Source organism: Gobio gobio, assembly GCF_949357685.1.
Source record: "Gobio gobio genome assembly, chromosome: 20".
In the NCBI taxonomy this organism is placed as follows: domain Eukaryota; kingdom Metazoa; phylum Chordata; class Actinopteri; order Cypriniformes; family Gobionidae; genus Gobio; species Gobio gobio.
In genome coordinates this window covers 31,596,585-31,618,133 of record NC_137113.1, presented here as the reverse complement: position 1 = coordinate 31,618,133, position 21,549 = coordinate 31,596,585, and the positions used below count along the sequence as shown (strand labels likewise).

Here is a 21,549-nt window from a genome sequence, read left to right as displayed (position 1 = left end):
TGGCGATCCTCCAGGTCTACCAGGCCAGGATCCTCAGGGACATGCACGAGGGTGGAGTTGATCCGGGGCTCTTAAATGAGCTGCGTGCCGCCACCGACCTCGCTCTCCGGGCAACGAAGGTGACCGCACGCTCCCTGGGTCAAGTGATGTCCACAAATGTGGTCCAGGAGCGTCACTTATGGCTGAACCTGGCCGATATGCGGGACACCGAGCGGACCCGGTTCCTCGATGCCCCCATATCCAAGGCCGGCCTCTTCGGCGGGGCGGTTGAGGACTTCGCCCAACAGTTCTCAATCGCCCAGAAGCAGACTGAGGCTATAAAACACGTACTGCCCCGGCGGCCAGCTGCTGCCTCCACCCAGCCGCCGGCACAGTCGCCTCAGTCTGCTCCACGCCGAGGACGCCCTCCTAAGGCTCCCGCCCCTCCCACCCGGTCCAAGCAGCAGCCTTCACCCGGGCCGGGTCGCGGAGGAAGCCGTAGGAAGGCGTCCAAGTCCCCTCAGGCCGCCCCGCGCCCCGCAAAAACGCCAGGCCAAGCGGCGCTCCTGAGACAGACGGCTCAGGGATGGGAAATTCTTTCAAGGAGATGGTAGCAGGACCACTCCTTCCCCCGGTGGAGGGCCGGGGGAGAATCCTTTGTTCCCGGGGGCCAGCAGCACCCTATGTTGGTCAAAGAAAGAATTAACACTCCCATCCCTGAGCCCACAGAGTCCGGTGATGACGGTGCGCGCCACCCACGGGTCCCGCCACTCGCATCCCACTCTGTCGCCAGCCTCCTGGCAGAGTAGACCCCAGTGGAACGTGCGTCCTTCCCTGGTCTCCTCTGTCAGGACGCAGCAGTCAACCGTGCCCCCGCACCGGGACGCCCCACAGCCTCCCATGTCCGGGCCGGTGACGCTGCATCGCTGCAAGCCCACACCGGGTACGTCTGTACTCCGTATGACCCCGCTGGTGCAGTTTCTGGATGTCTGGCTTCAGCTTCCAGGGCTGTCCCGCTGGGTCGCGCGGACCGTCAGGCGCGGCTACGCGATTCAGTTCGCGCAGGTTCCTCCCTGCTTCCGGGGAGTCCGTTCCACCATGATCGGGGCCAACGCCCCCGTCATGCGAGCGGAGATTGCCACCCTACTGGCGAAGGGTGCGATCGAACCTGTCCCTCCAGCCGAGATGAATTACGGGTTTTTCAGCCCGTACTTCATTGTACCCAAAAAGACCGGTGGGCTACGGCCAATCCTGGACCTGCACGTCTTGAACCGTTACCTTCACCGGTTTCCGTTCAAGATGTTGACAGCGAAACGCCTTTTCGAATGCGTTCGTCCACACGATTGGTTTGCAGCGATCGACCTGAAGGACGCCTACTTCCATGTCTCCATTTTGCCTCGACACAGACCGTTCATACGGTTTGCTTTCGAGGGGCGGGCATATCAGTACGCAGTTCTACCATTCGGGCTATCTCTGTCCCCTCGCGTCTTTACGAAGATTGCCGAGGCAGCCCTTGCGCCCCTTCTGCAGCACGGGGTTCGCATCCTGAATTACCTCGACGACTGGCTCATACTGGGTCACTCTCGAGAGCAGGTTTGCGGACACAGAGATCTGGTGCTCCATCACCTAGCCCGTCTGGGCCTTCGGGTCAACTGGGAGAAGAGCAAACTTTGCCCCGCGCAGAGGATCTCTTTTCTCTGTATGGATATCGACTCGGTCGCCATGTGCGCGCAGCTTTCGAGCGAGCGCGCAGTCTCTGCTGACTTCCCTTCGGCAAATCGAGGGCAAGAGTGCGGTTCCACTGAAACTGTTTCAGAGGCTCCTGGGGCATATGGCATCTGCAGCCGCGGTAACGCCGCTCGGATTGCTTCATATGAGACCGCTTCAGCACTGGCTACGCGATCGAGTCCCGAGATGGGCATGGCGGTCTGGCACGCTCCGGGTACAAGTGACTCGGGCCTGCTTACAGACACTCACCCCGTGGTCGAACCTCAGTTTTCTACGGACCGGAGTGTCCTTTGAACGAGCTTCCAGGCATGTTGTTGTGACAACAGATGCATCATCCACGGGCTGGGGTGCCATGTGCAATGGACAAGCAGCCGCGGGCTCCTGGACAGGACCCCAGCGCCTTCTGCATGTCAATTGCCTCGAGTTACTGGCAGTACGGTTCGCCCTGCACCGCTTCCGAGCGTTGCTGAGGGGTCAACATGTACTAGTCAGGACAGACAACACGGCCGTAGTAGCGTACATCAACCACCAGGGCGGTCTACGCTCCCACCGTATGTCTCAACTCGCCCGCCATCTCGTTTTGTGGAGTCAGAAGCGCCTGAGGTCCCTTCGTGCTGTCCACATCCCGGGAGACCTAAACCGTGCAGCCGACGAGCTCTCACGGATTCAGCCTCTCCCCGGAGAGTGGAGACTCCACCCCCAGACGGTCCAGCTGATATGGGAACGGTTCGGCGACGCACAGGTAGATCTGTTTGCCTCCCAGGACTCTTCCCATTGCTCCCTGTATTATTCCCTGTCCGAGGACACCCTCGGCACGGATGCACTGGCGCACAGCTGGCCGTCAGGGCTACGCAAGTATGCGTTTCCCCCAGTGAGCCTTCTTGCACGGGTACTGTGCAAGATCAGGGAGGACAAGGAGCAGGTCATTTTGGTCGCCCCGTTTTGGCACGGCCAGACCTGGTTCCCAGAACTTGTACTCCTTGCGACAGCCCCTCCCTGGCCTATTCCTCTGAGACCGGACCTCCTCACTCAGAGACGGGGCACCCTTTGGCACCCGCGTCCAGCGCTCTGGAAGCTCCACGTGTGGCTTCTGGACGGGACGCGGCAGGTTTGAGTAGCCTTCCACCTGCGGTGGTCGCTACCATCACTTCCACTAGAGCTGAGTCTATGCGACGCCTCTATGCGTTGAAGTGGAACCTCTTCGTCACATGGTGCTCTTCCCGCCAAGAAGACCCCTGGAAATGCCCGATCGGGTCTGTGCTATCGTTTCTCCAGGAGGGGGTGGAGCGAAGGCTGTCTCCCTCCACCCTTAAAGTATATGTGGCCGCAATATCTGCCTACCACGATCTCCTGGGAGACAAAAAGGTAAGTCAGCACGACCTGATCATCAGGTTCCTGAGGGGGGCGAGGAGACTGAATCCTCCTCGCTCTCCTCTCGTTCCCTCTTGGGACCTCTCAGTAGTCTTAAGTGCTCTGCAGAGGCCTCCCTTTGAGCCTTTGCGGTCGGCTGAGATTAAGTTCTTGTCTATGAAGACGGCTCTGCTGACCGCATTGGCCTCACTTAAGAGGGTCGGGGACCTGCAAGCATTTTCGGTTGACGAAGCGTGCCTTGAGTTCGGGCCGGCTATCTCTCACGTGATCCTGAGACCCCGGCCCGGATATGTGCCCAAGGTTCCTACCACTCCGTTCCGAGATCAGGTGGTGAACCTGCAAGCGCTGCCTTTGGAGGAGGCAGACCCAGCCTTGGCATTGCTCTGTCCAGTACGCGCTCTCCGCGCCTACGTAGACATGACGCAGTGTTTCAGGACCTCAGACCAGCTCTTTGTCTGTTATGGTGGAGAGCGGAAGGGAAGTGCTCTCTCAAAGCAGAGGTTGTCTCACTGGATAGTGGACACCATTGTTTTGGCGTACCAGCAGCAAGGCCGACCATGTCCGCTTGGTGTGAGGGCACACTCCACCCGGAGTGTGGCCTCCTCTTGGGCTCTAGCGCATGGCGCCTCGCTAACAGACATCTGCAGAGCTGCAGGCTGGGCAACACCCAACACATTCGCCAGATTCTACAATCTCCGAGTGGAGCAAGTGTCCGACTATGTACTCGCCCCTACGGGTGGCCGGTAATGGGCCAGGCTCAGGTGTCTTCGCTTGCTCGCCATTCCACTCCCAGGACTGGATACGTGCGATATTTTCCTCAGGTGAGCTCCCCGAGAGCCCTGAGCTCCTCCAGCACTGCTTACGCCGACATCAGTTCAGTCTGCCCTTTCGAGCCCAGACCCTCATGTCCGGCCAGGTGCTCCGTGTGCATGGTTCCCTCCGGCGACCCCCACATGAGTATTCCCACCGTAAGCCTCCTCAGTGAGCAGGTGTCTTTCCCTTGGCAAGTCCCTGCCACCCCTAGGGTTAAAAATCCACCTTCGGCTGGTACCCTAGTGATCTTCCATATGCAGCCCTCAGCGGGTCATATGTGTATTCTCTAAGCCCTCCCTACGGTAGGCATCTTGGCATTCCCTCACTGGGATATGCTTCCCAGTGTACCTTGGTATTCCTGTGATAAGTGGGAGTCCTTCGTCCGTACTAGTCTTACGACAGGGTACTCACACTTACGCAGGGCACTGGATGACAGCTGAGTGGCGTTGTTGTATTGGAACCCCCATTCGTTAGTCACTAACGTACGTCGTAGTGACTGAACGAAAGGGAACGTCTCGGTTACGTATGTAACCCTCGTTCCCTGAGGAGGGAACGGAGACGTACGTTTCCTTTGCCACGTCAGCTGTGCTGCACTGGAACGCGGAGTTCAGTCTTGGCTCCTGCAGCAGTAACATAATGCGATGTTGCCAGCGTACTTCCTTATATACCCACGAGGTGGGGCGGAGTTACGCATGCAAATTCTGCATGCCCATGGCATTGGCACTGCCATTGGGCGCTGTTGAATACTAGAAGATGATTGGCTTCTAAGCGAAACCCCCATTCGTTAGTCACTAACGTACGTCTCCGTTCCCTCCTCAGGGAACGAGGGTTACATACGTAACCGAGACGTTTTTCATTTCCAGCCTTCATGAACAATTATATATCACTTATACATTATTAAATACTAAATTAATAGTAGTTATTAGGATTACTGTGGTTTGGAATTGGTCAAATGTGCCTGGAAAAAAATATGATCAGAAAATCAACGTGCCTAATAATTCTGCACTCCCTGTATGACATTATTTTTATAAGTTACCAATGGATCTTGAACAGTTACTTTATTCTGTGTGGCATTTTTTACACGGTTACATTTTGAAGTACAGTATCAGGACAACCCACGTTTTACTGGTACTGTTTATTAACGATTTAACAAGGTATTATAGTCATCTGTTGCAACTTTATAATAACCATCCAGATGATGTTTATAGACAGTTCACAAACCAACTAGTAACCCTTAACAAAGTGTTAGGAATATCTGGTACGTCTATCTATGTAATGTTTATAGATGTTTTAAAAATGGTTTCTTAAAGGTTTACACATTTTTTTGAATGGTACAGTGTTGTTTTTTGCAAATGATCAATTGTTAAAAATGTTCAAATTTTATGCACATTATATGCAACAGCAGTATTTGCACTGTAAACCTTTTTTATTTATATAAAGTGTGGGTGAACTTAAACTGTATGGCTATGCTGTGGTTCCTGTAGGCTTTGAGTGCAGGGATGGGGGGGTGTTGGGGGGGCCTCCATGTCCATTTTGCTTGGGGCCCCCATATTCCTTCAAACGGCCCTGAGAATAATAAATATAATATTACAACTTACAATGGCACAAAAGGCTGTGAATGCACAAGCGAACTTGACTGTGCTCGTCATGAAGGTGTAAATGAAGGTGTGGGCACGCTCTAACCTCAACAAATGCGCTGAAACACAACGCTCTTTTACAGCCGTATTCTATTCTCATTATAATTTTATCTAGATTATATGTTAGACTTGCGCTGCATATGTTGCACGTAACTGTATTTTCCTTTTCGAAGTGATTCCAAATCATATTTAGAGCAATTCAAACCCATCATGGTGGACAGCGCGTCTAATACATTATCTATCGGCTTGACTATATCAGTCAAATTTTCTTATCGGACCGATAACATCAAAAATATGATATGTTATATGATAAGATATGTTGCCGATATATCGTGCATCCCTAACTTTTTCAATTAAATGATTGTTAGGCTGCATTTACTAGGTCAGCCGGAACCGGGAACACTTCCCATAACACCTGATGTACGCGTTACATCATCAGAAGAATGGCATCTACGCTAATGATAGTCTCTCTGTTTTATCCCGAGGTCTACTGCAGTCAGCCGGATCCAGGCCATATCCAGATCAGATGGTGGATCTGCGCCCAGACATGACTCTGAAGTGTCTGCAGAGACCGTGTCAATTAGACTCCCCCTGAAATTGCCTCATTGACACGGCATCATCAATAAACCCGTCTCCGGCGTGATGACTCTGATTGTTCGAATATTGCAATTTAATAATTGTTAAATTTATATGTCATCCTCAATAAACCCGTCTCCGTTGTGTTGCCTCCGATCTTTTGAATATTCCGGTCTATTATGACCTCTGACCTGTAAAGTTGCCAGAATAATAATCATACGCTGTTTGTTAATTGGCCAGAGGAGAACTGGCACCCCGACTGAGCCTGGTTTCTCCCAAGGTTTATTTTTCTCCATTAGGTCACCTAATGGGGTTTTGGTTTCACCTCTGGCTTGGCTTGCTCAGTTGGGGACAATACATGTTTCAACTAAATATCCAAATAAATCTAATTATTAAACTAAATTAACCATATAAACTAAATTACTGATCTAATTACTGATCTAAAGCCCACATTGTCACTGTATGATAATTGAAATGAGCTGATGACATCACCGTTTTCTCCAGAACGGCTATAAGGCTGAATAAAATGATGTTGCATTATTTTCCTGTTTAACACTGTGAAGCTGCTTTGAAACCATCTGCATTGTTAAAAGCGCTATATAAATAAAGTTGACTTGACTTGACAAATGTAGTAATAATCTCTGATTCAGGATGTTATTGCTCAATAATATAAGCAGTCATCATTGTTCATTACCAAAGCAACCGCTGCATTCCACACTATGTGTGTGTATAGAAAAGTGCCTGTACACTTCAGAGCCAACAAGATCACAAAGAAAGCTTGCTGGTGTGATGTATTCACCTCAGGGAAGCTGCTGCTCTCACTGCTATTTGACTGTTTATTCACAGTTACTGTCACTAATGGAGCTGGAAAAAAAGACAATTCAAACTTAATCAACTTCTTAACAGAATAACTTAATCTCTCTCTTAAAGTGTAAAGAGACCAGTTTAAAGTGGTGTAGTGCTGTATGGTCATACCGGTGAGCTCATGGATAGTCATTCTGTCCAAGACGTTGAAGGATGTGTCGAGCTTCAGAGGCTGACTGCAGCGCTGACAAACAAAACTCACCTGCATGGTGTTGCTAGAAAACTTCAAACCCTCCATGCTGCTGTAGGAAACATAACACACACACAGTTACAGGAGCTTTTTGGACATTCATCTAGTATAGTTCCTATATATCAATATTGGCAATAAAGAGATAAATATTAGTCAGTTAGCGGATGATACTGCTCTGTTCTTAGAAGACTCTTTGCAAATTCCAGCAGCCCTATGTACTTTACTTCTCTTTTCTTAAAGCTACACTGTGTAACTTTTTTAGTCTATTCTTAGCTAAAAACACTTAGTTCTTTCAAAAATATATGTGCTCATTAATGTATATTTACTTCTTTCAAGTAATAAAGTATTCTCGTAAGTTTATAATATGCCATTGAAAATACATAAGGTAATGGGATCTAACGGTGGTCGCCATGTTGCCCCTCCATCTTGAAAGTACATTAGCCAAAGAGGGACATACCCGTAAATTCAAGCTTCGCTTTTCGCGTTTTAACCGGATTTAATACTCGATGGCACTGTACAAAATGCTCTGCCTCGCGCATGTGCGCGTCAGCTTGTTCAGACTTGTCTGGTGCATGTGCAGAGAGTTTTCATCTCAGCAGCGTCCAGTAACAGAGTTATACAGAGTTTTCCTGGCTTGTTTATTCCTCAAAAGTCTGTTTTTCCTTGTGTGGTATTTCTGTGCGTTAATAACTCCGTAAGTAATAATAGTTATTGTCATTGTAGATGTGTTTCAGAGTGTGTCATCGCGTAATTCAGTTGATGTCACCTCAGAAGTATTTTTGTGTCAACATACAATAGCGTAATGCTCACCTATTTGAATAATCATTCAGTTATTTTGTTATCAACAATGTTTATTCGTTTTTAGAAAATATTTGCTTGTAATGTATGTTGATGGAAATATGTATCAGGTCTGATCGGCATATTAACAATTGTTATACAGAGCGCACTGCAGTGCTAACGTTAAAGCGCCGCACACACTTTTGGAACCCGACACCGCTTGTTAGCAGCGGCAGATCCGCTCCTTTTAATGCAGCTGCATTTAGCGCCTATATATGGTACAATAAGCTCTGGTTTACGGTTACATTATACAAATGTAACTTATAAGTATAGTTATACAGTTCTTAACTGTGTATGTATATTTACCATCCTTATTTGTTCTCTCACAGAAACCACATTTATGTACATATCCACGCAAACCTGTTTATGCCTTGCAATTGGATGACTGAATAAACATTACTATCATCAAAGTTCACTCTGGATTAGCTGCAGTTCTTTCTAGCCGAATAATTAGGCCACTTGAGTTCCAACCATCCCACTGCGCACAGAATATCCCACAGGCACCATGTCGAATGTGGACGAGGTCGAACTGGAAGCCATGTTAATCTTGGACTAAATCGGCCACCGTAGGAGTTGACACGAAATCGGAATTGAGAGGAACAGAAACTAAAATTCACTGGATGGTCATATACCTTTTCACCACTAGATGGGGGAAAATATCACACAGTGTAGCTTTAAGCCTCAGGCCTACATCTTACACACATTAAGTAAGCAATAATTGTAAGCAATAATAGTTGATAAATCCCACGTGCGCAAATACCATGCTCATTCACGTTCACGGTCATTAGCATTCAGAAACACCGCCAATAAACCATATATGGTGACAACACTTCTCTTCAAAAATCAAGTGATTGTGTTTTTTCCTCACCGCAATAATGGCGAAAGGAGCAAATGATTGGCATGTTAATAGAATGAAACCCTGTTCTATTTACATCATTAAATTAAATGGTTGATGGTGCTTTTATGGTGATGTGGGTGCAGTCTAATGGCTCCAATAATGTTAGGGAAAATACATAAACCTTAATCTTAGTAAGGAGGGGGAGCTGACCCCATTGCTACGACTGTGATTGGTTGGTTGTCCAAGAAGGAAAAAAAAGAGCACTTAAGTATAGAGTCTATATAAACCTTCACTTTGAAAGTACAGGAGTCATTTTTCATGTTTTATCGTACTCTCTCTCTGTCTCTCTCTCTCTCTCTCTAATAAGATCATTCACAAACATGATCCCTGCACAATCTAATGTGTAGTGTCGGATTAATTAACTCATGCATTGTGTGCTAACTCTTAAGCCTCTTAAAAGTCCTCATCCGTACTCCTAACAATTTTGGACCTTAAGACCTCTTTCAAGGGTTAAGATACTTTCTGAATTAGTTTATTCTTTACTAGGATTTTTTCTTTAATTTTAAGAGGAAACACCCAGCTTTCTAAGAATTTTGTCACTAGTAGCTACTCTTTGCATTAAGATTTTTTCATGAATACGGGCCCAGACCGTTAATTGTGTTCTTACACTACATGACAAACACTTGCCAAACAGGTGAACATTTCACAAATCTGAGGTACAAGATTGAATTTTTTTTTTATTATTTACACATTTCCAGTCATTTTTCCATAACAAAATAAATAGAAAAATTAAATGTCATAGTTTCTGCTAGGGCTGTTGTTTTAACACGTTAATTTGATTAATTAATTACAGTGAAAAATAACATGTTAAAATTATTAAAGGGATAGTTCACCCAAAAATGAAAATTCTGTCATCCTTTAGTCACTCTCAACAGGCACGTGCAGAGGGGGGGGCTTTGGGTGCTCGAGCCCCTGCCCTTTTTCAAAATGAATCAAAAGTGCCCCTCTCAGACAAATATCAATGATAATATCGTGGTCAATAAAACTAAATAAATGTGATTATTATAACATGACATTGATGACAATGTATACAATAGGAACGAACGGCTCAAAAGTCGGACAATTTCTGTTGAGGCGTTGCCATAACGCGTTGCTATGGGTCGCGTGCGTTTTGATTGATTGCTGATTTTCCACTGTTCGGAAGCGGCTCTCAAGCCAAATATGGTCCTTTCAGAGAGTCTGTGGCCTCGCGGGAAAAAAAAGTAAACCAATATTTTTTTTCCATCCATAATCAGAGCTAATGTGTTGATTTAATTACAAATCTATATATTATATATTTTAAAGTATTACACAATTCACCAATGCGCGTTTGTCATGTATATACACCAACCAATCGTGATCTGGCAAAGAAAGTTCAAATTCCATTGGGCATGTGAAGTGGAGCGGTAATTTTCTGTTCTTATTCATAAATCGGGTGAAAACTACATGGACAGACGAACTAACGTTTCGGGCTATCGGTACGGTGCGCGCGTGTACCGAACGTTTATGAATGTAATCTATAACAGTTAACAGTCGGCTTGTTTAAAGCGCGGAACACACTTCAATCCGAGTTCCCACACGAACATATTAAGTATTCAGTCCATTTTATCACGAAATTCAAACGATAAATGCCTTTTTAACGCTCTATTATGTGACGTGACAGAGAGACGCGTATCAGTTCAACTTCAAGCGGCAGCGCGAGTGAACGCGATCATCTCTTCCTAAAGAAATGAATATCTAAAGGTATGTTGAGGATACATTACAACTTACTGAAACGTATCATATGTTGTGTAATCGCTCCATCGGTGTTTCAACCGCGGAAAGACAATAAAACAGCTTGTAAACAAAAAATGTCATGTAGAATCACATTTACCTCAGAAGTCATTCAGTGTCCACAGCTGTGAGTTCACTAGAGAGATTAACTCTTTCACTGAATACATGCACTATATTAGCCTATATATTCGCTATATTAGCCTATATATATTCATTATATTCCACTTAGCCTGTTAGTGATGTCTTGTTTATTTAATGTATGTTTAAATAAACCTGTCATGAAAATTACAGCCACTAAATGATTATATTTCAACAACGAGTTGGAGAAAAAAAGAAAAAAAAATTAGATTTAGATATTAATGCAAAAACTGCCTTATGTGAAGCTTATGAGTGTTGATTTTTATATCTAAAAATAAATAGCAAATGAATTTAGGCTAATAGTTTGGCTCTGTTGTTAATCTTTAATAGCAATATGTAAGGGCTCCCTATATAGTTTACAGCATTATCTTTAAGAAACTTTTAGTTATAACTGATTAATTTAAGGACAGACACAATTTTTTTTTTCATTAAACCACTGTTGAATAAAAATTAATAAAAAGCAATTTTGTAAAACTGCTGTACCGAATCCGTAGCAAACCGTGACTTCAAAACCGAGGTACGTACCGAACCGTCAGTTTTGTGTACCGTTACACCCCTAATATAGCCTATATATATTTACATATTGCCCCTTTTTTTACATTTGAGCCCCTGCCTCTGAAGAACTCTCTGCACGGCCCTGACCCTCAAGTTGTTCCAAACCTGTATGAGTTTCTTTGTTCTGCTGAACACAAAAGAAGATATTTTGAAGAATGTTTGTAACCAAGCAGATAGAGCAACCACTGACTACCATAGTAGGGAAAAAAATACTATGGTAGTCAATGGTTGCTCTATCTGCTTGGTTAAAAACTAGGGATGCACCGGTTGACCGGCCAAAAACCGGAACCGGACGGTTTTTGCTTCTAGCGCGCGATCGGCAACCGGCCGGTTTTCTCTGTATTTTTCTGCCGATTTATCCGGAAGTGCGCACGCGTGCACATACGCCTACATTGCAATCATTCGCGAACATGTCACATGTGTGTTACAAACGGAACCTGGAGAACTGAGGAAGAGCCGCTTTCCTGCGCGAGCTGAAGTTGCGCGAGCCTACACGAGCGCAGATAGTGAGACTGCGTCCCAATTCGCCTACTTATACTACGTCCTAAAAGTATGTACTCTTTTTGTGAAGAAAAAGTACATACTTTTGAGTGTGTAGCAGAAGAGTATGCAAGCTTTGGGACATAGCCTACTACTTCGTCATCTTTAACGGACTCTGTTACGTGCGTCCCGTCACCGTTTAAACTGCGCTGTCAATCATCGTCACAGTTCAAATCGCCACTTTCAATTTAATTTCCTACCGAATCGGAGAGAAATGTAGTCGGTCGTTGATCTGCCTTTCGTGGGTCTTTAATGTAGAGACTCCTCTCATGTGTTTGCAAAGTTAATGGCCAAATGTATCATTACAAAAGTTCTCAATGCTGCTGAAGGAGAAATATAATGTGGATAATATTGAATAAATATCTTTTCGTCAGGTTAAATACTGATAATTGCTCACTCAAACCACTTTATCTAATCCTCTCCACTTAACCGTCAGACTCGCGTAACCGTCATGTTTGTAGTTTTTTAACACTTTTTATCCGCGTTTGTAGTTCTAATCGAATCCTCGTCCCTCTCGCAATGGGTTGTGGGCAATATCAGCCGTTAGAGTGCGCATCGATCTGCACTTCGGATTCTGACCGGAAATAGTAAACCATCCGGGAATCTTTGGAATACTCTTTTCAACATACTACGATTTGGGACATACTAATTCTTTTTTCGAATACTATTTAGTACGGATAGTATGCGAATTGGGACGCAGCATGAGCGTTTGTTCAGCTCAGCTTCATCTGCTCACACAACGCGTCTGCTAATGTCCGATTCGCGAACCAATGACTCATTTGAACCGAATCATTTTAACGACTGGTTAGAACAACTGATCCGTCCAACACTTGAACTAACGAACCAGTTTATTAATTTACTCAGAATCCTCTGAAATGAGAACACAAGTGTGCTTACCCAATTCAGCAAGAGTGAATAGTAAGAATTAGTTTAATCATCCACAGTCATTCAGCTTATTTATGTTGACAATGTGTAGTGAAATATAATTTAGTGTAGACTGGAGTTAGGTGAGACCAGAACAAAGTTGTTAGCTAGCTGATAATTTTACTAAATTGTATATGGTAGAAAATTAGGCTATTTATTAATTTTTTATGCTACTTTTTAATATTGATATGATTATACCAAAACAATTATCATTAAATAGTGTAAAAAATGAGGATCAAAAGAAACAAACATCAAGGTAGAGATCATACATAATATCAGATGTCAAAATAAGAAAAGCAAAAATTACAAAAGTTTCTTTGCATTTATTTTACATTTATTGTCAGTATTGCGCTCACAGATCACGTAGGTAGAGTACTTTTTACTGTGTGTGTGGATGACAATGTCTGTCAGCCACCACCGAATTTTTTTCATTTTTGACCCAGGAAAAACCCTGCTATAGGATGATCATTTTTATTTGGTAACACTTTAGAATAATGGTCATTAGTTAATATTAGTTAACTAATTTAGTTAACATTAACTAATAATGAACTGCACTTATAAAGCGTTTATTAATCTTTGTCAATGTTAATTTCAACATTTACTAATGCATTTTTAAAATCTTGTTAACATAGTTAATGCACTGTGAACTAAAATGAACAAACCATGAACAGCTGGATTTATATTAACGTTACCATTAACGTTATATTAACTAACGTTAACAAAGATGAACAAATACAGTAACAAATGTACTGTTCATGGTTAGTTCATGTTAGTTAATACATTAACTAATGTTAACTAATGACCATTATTCTAAACTGTTACCTTTTATTTGACCTTAAAATTACATTGACTTAATTTGATTTAAAAAGCAACTGCTGTAGCCTCTTAGTTTTTTTTCGTTACACTAAACATTAATTGATTTAACATTTTGGAACAATTATATACTTTGGTTTTATTTAATTTCACTGGTAAAGACTTTTTTTCTTTACACTGAATTTAAAAACAAATGCTGATTTAAGTAACATCTTTGTTTGGATTGCAGAATATGCAGTTGTTGCCTTTAATTTCACCTTTCAGCCTTTTAATTTCCAATTCAATTTCTTGTTCATTTCAGATAGCGGACTTGTTTTCATTAGCCAAAAGCCAATTTAGCCTGTTAAATACCAAATAAACATCTTGTTCATGTATACTTTCATTCTTTTATTGTGTAAAAAAAAAAAAAAAAAAAAATTTGGGTATCGGAATCGGCCAGTTTTCTTGAAAAAAATCGGTATCGGAATCGGCCATGTAAAATCATGATCGGTGCATCACTATTAAAAACATTCATACAAGACATAGAAAACACTGTACTTACTCAAACATCAGTTTTTTATTTACATTTGCGCTGCTAACAAGCAGAGGTGGCACTTCATTCACGATAGAGGCGGGTGGAGTTATGATCAAGGTTTGACCGACAGTTTGAGGATCACAACCACTGATCTATATAGAGAACTGGATTCCTCATGACGTCATAAAAAGTGAAGCCACCACGCCACCATGTTGGTATTCCCTGGTAAGCTCACGCGTTCTATGATTTTACTGAGAAAACATTGCCTAACAAGACACTGTTTTTATATCTGAAGTCTCCCTGTACATTCTTGCAACGCAAACATCCTAAGCATGTAAACGGTTATATGTTTAAAATTGTACATTTCCCCTGCTTATTAAAAAGTTACATTCATATTCATTAGAGTAGTGAACATCATCTGAGCCTGTGGACGAGACACTTCAGCATATGTATTACAAATACCACAGAAACCATATACAGTCAAAACAAATTATTCAGACACCAGATATTAAAAAACTTGCAAATCAAGTTGATTCGTCAAATCGTTTTCGATAAACGCACAAACAAATTTTACGTAGCGCTTGCGAAAACACACTTAAGACTATATCTCCTTAACGCTTTATCGAAATCAAACCAAACTTGGTACATGTCATCACAAGCATGACCTGATGCAACATGCAGCGTTTTGGCGCAGCGCCACCTACTGGTCCGGAGATACAAAAATGGCAGTTTTTGCTTATTGCTTATAACTTTTGAAACGTTTGTCCAAAAATCATAAAAGTGGTCTCGTTATTATTAGTCGTCTGATATCCAATTTTACCATATCGCCCATTTTGGCTGTCGGCCATTTTGAATTATGTGCCAAAATGCTGTATTTTAGGAACGCATGAACGGATTGTTACGAAACTCGGTTTGGGTCATCAGCACGATGCCCTGAAGGAGCCCAAGAAGTTTCGAAACAGCGCCACCTAGTGAATAATAATTTTTTTTCCAAATGCTTATAGCTTTGGGTGTGATTGACTTATTTTTATGGAAGTAACTTTTTTGGTCTCCTGAATCCTTGCTGAGTCCAACGATACTAGACTTGCCAGGTTTCGGTATATGGTTTGTGCAGTGTTGTAATTTAGCGCTTTAAAAACATTAGCTGATATCTTCGAAACCGCTAGTCCGATCGAGACGAAATCAGCGTCAGAAGTTCGGAAACATAGGTCGATAGCTAAACGCTAATACCCAAATGTCAAAATATTGAGAGGGGAGTACAAAATAGTAGGGGGAGTAAAATCCAATAAAAGTCAGGTGTCAGTCATTTTTTACATGTTTTTTCATATAAATGTCTATAACTCCAAAACGAAATGAGATATTTTCACCAAAATTGACACACACATGTATGGGCTCACTCTGAGGACACATTAAAAAAATGGTAGGATTGTACCACTTGGTGGTGCTATAATAGAACAAATCATGAAATTCCCATTGACTACAATGCAGTATTATGATATAAAATGCTATGCTTTATAAGTTAATTGGTGTATCATTACGAAACTTGGTATCTGCCATCAACACCATGCCTTTAAGGTTTCAAAACAGTACCGCCATGTGGTTCATACTCTTGAGGCTATATCTCTGCAATGACATATTGACACTATATTGACACCCTGCTTTGATATATTGACACACAACTTTGCATTTGACATTGTTCCCTTATTCTGACCACCCCACATCAATTTTGTAACTATGCCACCTATTGGTTGAAAGTGATAAATCATTAAATCATTATAATTGACTGTGTTTATCATTTTACAGCTATTTTGCCTAAAATCACCTTAATAGGTCTTTAATTGCTCATTGTTGCAGTTGATCTGACACTGCCAGCCATTTTGGCATGTCTTGTCGTCTTCTTTGCGCTTGGCCCAAATCAGATATAGATAAATTAACACTGTAGGCCTACATTACATGTATTTGAATGCATTAATGAGAGAGTGATTGTGTGTGTGAATTACTCTTACTGTCTCTATTCATTATGAAGCTGTGGTTTGTACTTACTTCAAAGGTATTAAAATGTATGCCTATAACGGTTGAGTTTCTAAGCTACTTTAGTGACTTTACTTTAGTCACAGCTTCTGTCTGAGTGTTCGTTTGTCAAAATATATCAGGCATTAGTTCAAAATAATACACATCTGATGGTCGAAACTCGCTTTAATGTTCAAACTGGCAGGGCTTAAACCACATACAAATGACAAAGCTTTGTGAGGATGCAGGTGAAAGCAATAGGTGAAAGAGGTCTGCCTTCAGGGCGCGCGCGTTTTCAGAGATGCGACACGGCTCGGCTCTGTGTCACTGAAAAAAGCTGAGCACTGAACGGAGAAGTTTTCCGTATTGTTGTTTTTGAATAGTTCACAATCGCTTTAAATGTTGAAACTGGCAAGCCTTTAAACGCATTTACTTGACAAACTTTATGAGCACGAAAGTGAAAGCGGCTTCGGGGTCTGTGTGTGTGTGTGTGTCAGCGTGTAGGCTATAAGAACAGCAATTAACTGACCTAAACTGTGTAAAACATGCAGTTACTATAGTGATTCTGGGTTTCTATAAACACAGATAACTGCTCCTGCATCTCTCTGTGTGCCTTCAAACTGCACTTCATGTGACTGAGGGGGCGGAGTCACGTGAAAACCGAAATAACCGACATGGGAAAAATACGTCGGTTAGAGGTTCTGAATGTCGGTTTTGGTTATTTTTCGATTAATCGTACAGCCCTAATATATATATATATATATATATATATATATATATATATATATATATATATATATATATATATATATATATATATATATATATATATAATAGAAAAGGGACCGGCCCCCGGGTATGTCCACAACATCGAATGCGGCCCTTGTAGAATAGACCTTGTTAGACGCTTTATCTTTACACTTTGTAATGATTACGATTGATTTTTCTTGGTGCAGTGCCGAAAAGTTGCCATGTGGCGTTCTGCACCTCTAGTAAGTTAGGTTATTATTAATGTACAAAACATTCAAAAGTCTTTTTTATTTCATGATGGGAAGGGCTGGGCTCATGCTTTTGCTTCAAGCTGATAGTCACATTATATGTACGACACTTACATTTTCTACATTTTCATCACCCAGTTAGCATTACTTTACCGAAATTGCAATTGGCATATAGATTTTTTGGAGGACTCCCTAACATTGGAGGAGTTAAAGATGGCAGTAAAATCTCTTCAAAAAGGGAAGTACCCGGGCTCAGATGGAATCCCCCCTGAGCTCTATCTGGCTTTGTGGGACACAGTATGAGTGTTAATATTAGATTCTATAAACTATGCTCTAGAACATAAAACGTTTCATAGGGATCAAAAGACTGCTCTTATATCATTACTGTTAAAAGATGGAAAATATCCCATGGAATGCTCCAGTTATCGCCCCATATCATTGATATGTGGAGATATTAAATTATACGCTAAAGCTCTTGCGCTAAGATTGGATAAGGTAATGGATAAATTAATTCATTATGATCAAACAGGCTTTATTAGGGGTCGTTTGGAAGCAGACAACGTCCGCAGATTGTTTCACATTTTGGAAAGGGCAGAATTGTACACTGAAGACTGGGCTGTGTTCTCTTTGGATGCCGAGAAGGCCTTTGACAGGCTGGAATGGCCATATCTGTGGGCAGTAATGAAACATTTGGGGTTTGGTCCAAGATTTTTATCTATTATACAAATTCTATACGAAACTCCCCTGGCCTCTGTTATCACAGGCATATGTCAGTCTTCATCTTTTCCATTGCAGAGGGGCACACGACAAGGCTGCCCTCTCTCACTATTATTATTTGCATTATCATTAGAACCCCTTGCTCAAGCCATAAGAGAGCACAAATCCATATATCCCATTGTTGTTCATGGTTCCAAACATTTTATATAATTTTATGCAGACGTCATTCTTTTGTTTCTCTCCAACGTCAAAATATCAATCCCACATGTGTTAGCCCTATTCAATACATTTAAGAATTTGGCAGGTTATAAGATAAATTGGCATTAATCCACACTACTCCCTCTAAATTCACCTGCCACTAATGTTTTAAAACTAATGAATTAAAATATACACAAAGTTATCAGAAATCAGTCACAAAAATTATAGGGAAATCTCTCAAAAGGTGACAGAAGATTTACAGCAATGGAATAATCTCCTAATTTCTTTACCAGGAAGAATTTCCATCGTTAAGATGAACATTCTTCCACGTCTCAATTTCTTATTTTTCATGATTCCAATTCCTCCTCCACCTAAGTTTCTTGCGCAAATCCAATCTTTGATTTCCAAATGTATATGGAACAACAAATAGAATTATTGCTAGAATTAAGTCTTCCACTTTGCAGCGTCCTAAATTGATGGGAGGGTTGTCTTTCCCCAACTTAAAATTGTATTACTGGGCATTTCAACTAAGAGCTTTAAAGGTCTGGATGGATGAGAATTGCAAGGTGCCTTGGAAATCAATAGAAACCGCACTGGTACAGCCGAACAGGCTTCAAGATCTTCCATACAAATTTAAAAGGCAAGAAATTTAAAGTTAAATTTGGCACTATAATTGCTAATTGTTTGACAGTTTGGAAAAAAGCAGAGAAACTGTTTGAAACAGTACCTAAATTTCATAAACTCTCCCCTTTATGGAATAACACTAATATATTGACAGGAAAGAAACTAGTGATGCACCGAAATGAAAATTCTGGCGCAGCAAAGTTACAGAGGAAAAAAACTTGCCGAATCGGAGCGCCAAAATGCGTGTCAGAAACGGATGTCAAAACGGAAAATATCATGCTTTTTCAAAGCCCTCATCTCTATCAAGCAACAACACTGACGGCTGTGCCAGCCGGAGAGAGATAGAAAGCGACAGAGACGTGTCAATGAATGAATATCCAATAGGGATGCACCGAAATGAAAATTCTTGGCCGAAACCGAAAACCGAAAAAGAGGAAACCAAGGCCGAAAGCCGAAAACCGAAACACCGAAAGAAATTATGCCAATTATTAGTACCATTGCATTTATGGCTATGACTGTGTACTAACTTTACTAAAATCAAGGCATTGCAATTGCATACATTAATATTAAAGTTTCAAAGAATAAATCAATTACAAGTTATGCCAATATTTATTTAGCACATTGCAACAATGCACAGTATAAAATAAAATTCAAACTAAAATGTTTAACTTGACCCCACTCATTTGTACATTAAATAATAATGTACAGGCCTACAGAAAGGTTTTTAAATTAAATGTTCTCTCATAAAAACAAAGTGCATTTAGGTCTAGTGCATTTAAAAATTTTCTCTGTAGGACTACTACAAGAAAGTGCATTCAGAACAAGTGCACAGGTTCGGTACAGCAGTTTTAAAAAATGGCTTTTTATTTATTTTTATTGGTTTACTGAAAAAAAAAAAGCATCTGTCCTTAAATTAATTAAATTATAACTAAAAGTTTATTGAAGATATTTCTGTAAACTATATAGGGAGCCCTTACTTGCACATTAATATTAAAGGTTAAAAACAGAGCCCAAACTATTAGCCTAAATTCATTTGCTTGTATTTTTAGGTCTAATAATCAACACTCAAATAACATAGTACACAAACATGTACACTTCACATAAGGCAGTTTTTGCAATAACTTCTAAATCTAATTATAAAATAGTTTTTTATCCAATTCGTTGTTGAAATAGAATCATTTAAACACAGTGTCTGTCATTTTATTTAAACATAAATGAAATAATCAAGATATCATTAACAGGTTTAGTAGAATATAATGAATATAACGGCTAATATAGGTCATATATTTAGTGAAAGAGTTGATTTTTCTTTAACTAACAGCTGAGGACACTGAGGTGCCTGAGGTAAATGTGATGCTACATGACCGTTTAGTTTACAGCAGTTATATTGAGGTCTTTCTGCCGTTGAAACACTGACTGAGCGATTACACCACATATGATACGTGACAGTAAGTTGTAATGTATCCTCAACACACCTTAGATGTTCATTCATGTTTATTCTTAAGGAAGAGATGATCGATCGCGCTCACAGATGATCGCGTTCACGCGCGCGCGCTGCCGCCAGATTGAAGTGTGTTCCGCGCTTAAAACATGCCCACTGTTAAAGATTGCGTTCGGTTTCACAGTGAAGTCTGGTCCTCTTCTAATCGAGAACATGAGCTCTCGTGTGCATGGAGCAGACGTGGGTGTTTCTTAGATATACTGAAATATGTCCACACCGCAGACATGTTGCTTCAGACAAGCACGTGCAGGTCGCGGTTTCTGTTTGCGTCATCACAACATTTCGGCCATGTTGTTTCGGTGATAAAAGTCTTTCGGCCGAAAACCGAAAATGCACTTTTGGGGCATTTTCGGCCGAAAATTTTCGGTGGCCGAATATTCGGTGCATCCCTAATATCCAAGTACCCTACTCTACTTGTAAAAGTGCAGGAAGGCTGTGTGGACGCCAACTAATCAGTAACAATTCTCGTTTTTAATTGATACTGATACTTATTCTCAATATATTTTACTTTTATTAAACTTTTCTGTTATTGCCTTAACTTCACAGGAATACGCAAAATGTATCACCGCCCTGCCCGACGGGCTATTTTAAATAGTGAATAAAATTCCTTTCTTGCTTTGCATTGTTGGCTCTCTTAACTTGTTGTTTGAAGGAAAAATAAGATCACGGATGTTTTTGATCATGCTTATTTGTCCGCAGTGAAGTTTAGCGGATATATGTGTGTGCGTGGATATTTTTGAGTGTGTTTGTGATGAGCGGATCATAACATTGTAAATAATTACGGGTGGATGAGAGATAAATAATTAATGTGTTGATATTATTAAAGACACGGAACTCTCATTTCACTCTTTCACTTTCAAAACCACGTCTATTCAGGGAAAACAAATCAAGGATAAGATATGCTTAGAGCACCTCCTAGTGGACAGTATATATAACGCAAAGGAAAAATCCTACATGAGATATTGCTTAAAAATTTAACAGTTTTACCTAAAAAATATACATTAACTTAATAGAAATGATTCTGATAAGAATTGTCCAACAGTGATTGGAAATATCAACATGTTTAAAACTTTTTTCTTCAGGTTCTAATTTGCCAAATTTACCAAAATTAACAAAAGGAAGGAAATAAAGTAAAGTAAAATGTGGGAGCGTTTTAGTGAAGTAGTTTAACAAGACAAATCAAGTGTTGGGTAGCCTATGTGATGTGTAACAGCTGTGAAGCGCTCTATGTATATGACAATAAATGAATAAAGCCTATAGTGGAGAAAACTGCGAAAATCGCTCTGTGTGTGTGTGTGGTGTTGTTAAAATGTTAAGAGGCGCATAGATTTAAGTTGTTTCAGTTCTACACAGACAAAAAAGACAAAAAAAT

At 41.6% G+C, this 21,549-nt stretch overlaps 1 protein-coding gene across 4 annotated transcripts in view; it reads right to left on the bottom strand.

The window, feature by feature from the left end:
* The window catches only part of becn1 (beclin 1, autophagy related), a 134,617-nt gene that overhangs the window by 105,634 nt on the left and 7,434 nt on the right, over positions 1-21,549 (bottom strand). For 2 of the 4 annotated variants that reach the window (XM_079846245.1, XM_079846246.1), the window contains exons 2-3: positions 7,080-7,207; positions 6,904-6,968 (exon numbers count right to left, since the gene is read on the bottom strand). The exons of 1 other annotated variant lie outside the window; for it this stretch is intronic. In XM_079846245.1, coding sequence (XP_079702371.1) covers positions 6,904-6,968; positions 7,080-7,206 — 192 coding nt within the window. In that variant the 5' untranslated portion in view covers position 7,207. Of the gene's footprint in view, positions 1-6,903; positions 6,969-7,079; positions 7,211-21,549 lie in introns of all 4 variants that reach the window. One more of the 4 variants, XM_079846244.1, reaches the window with a different exon arrangement.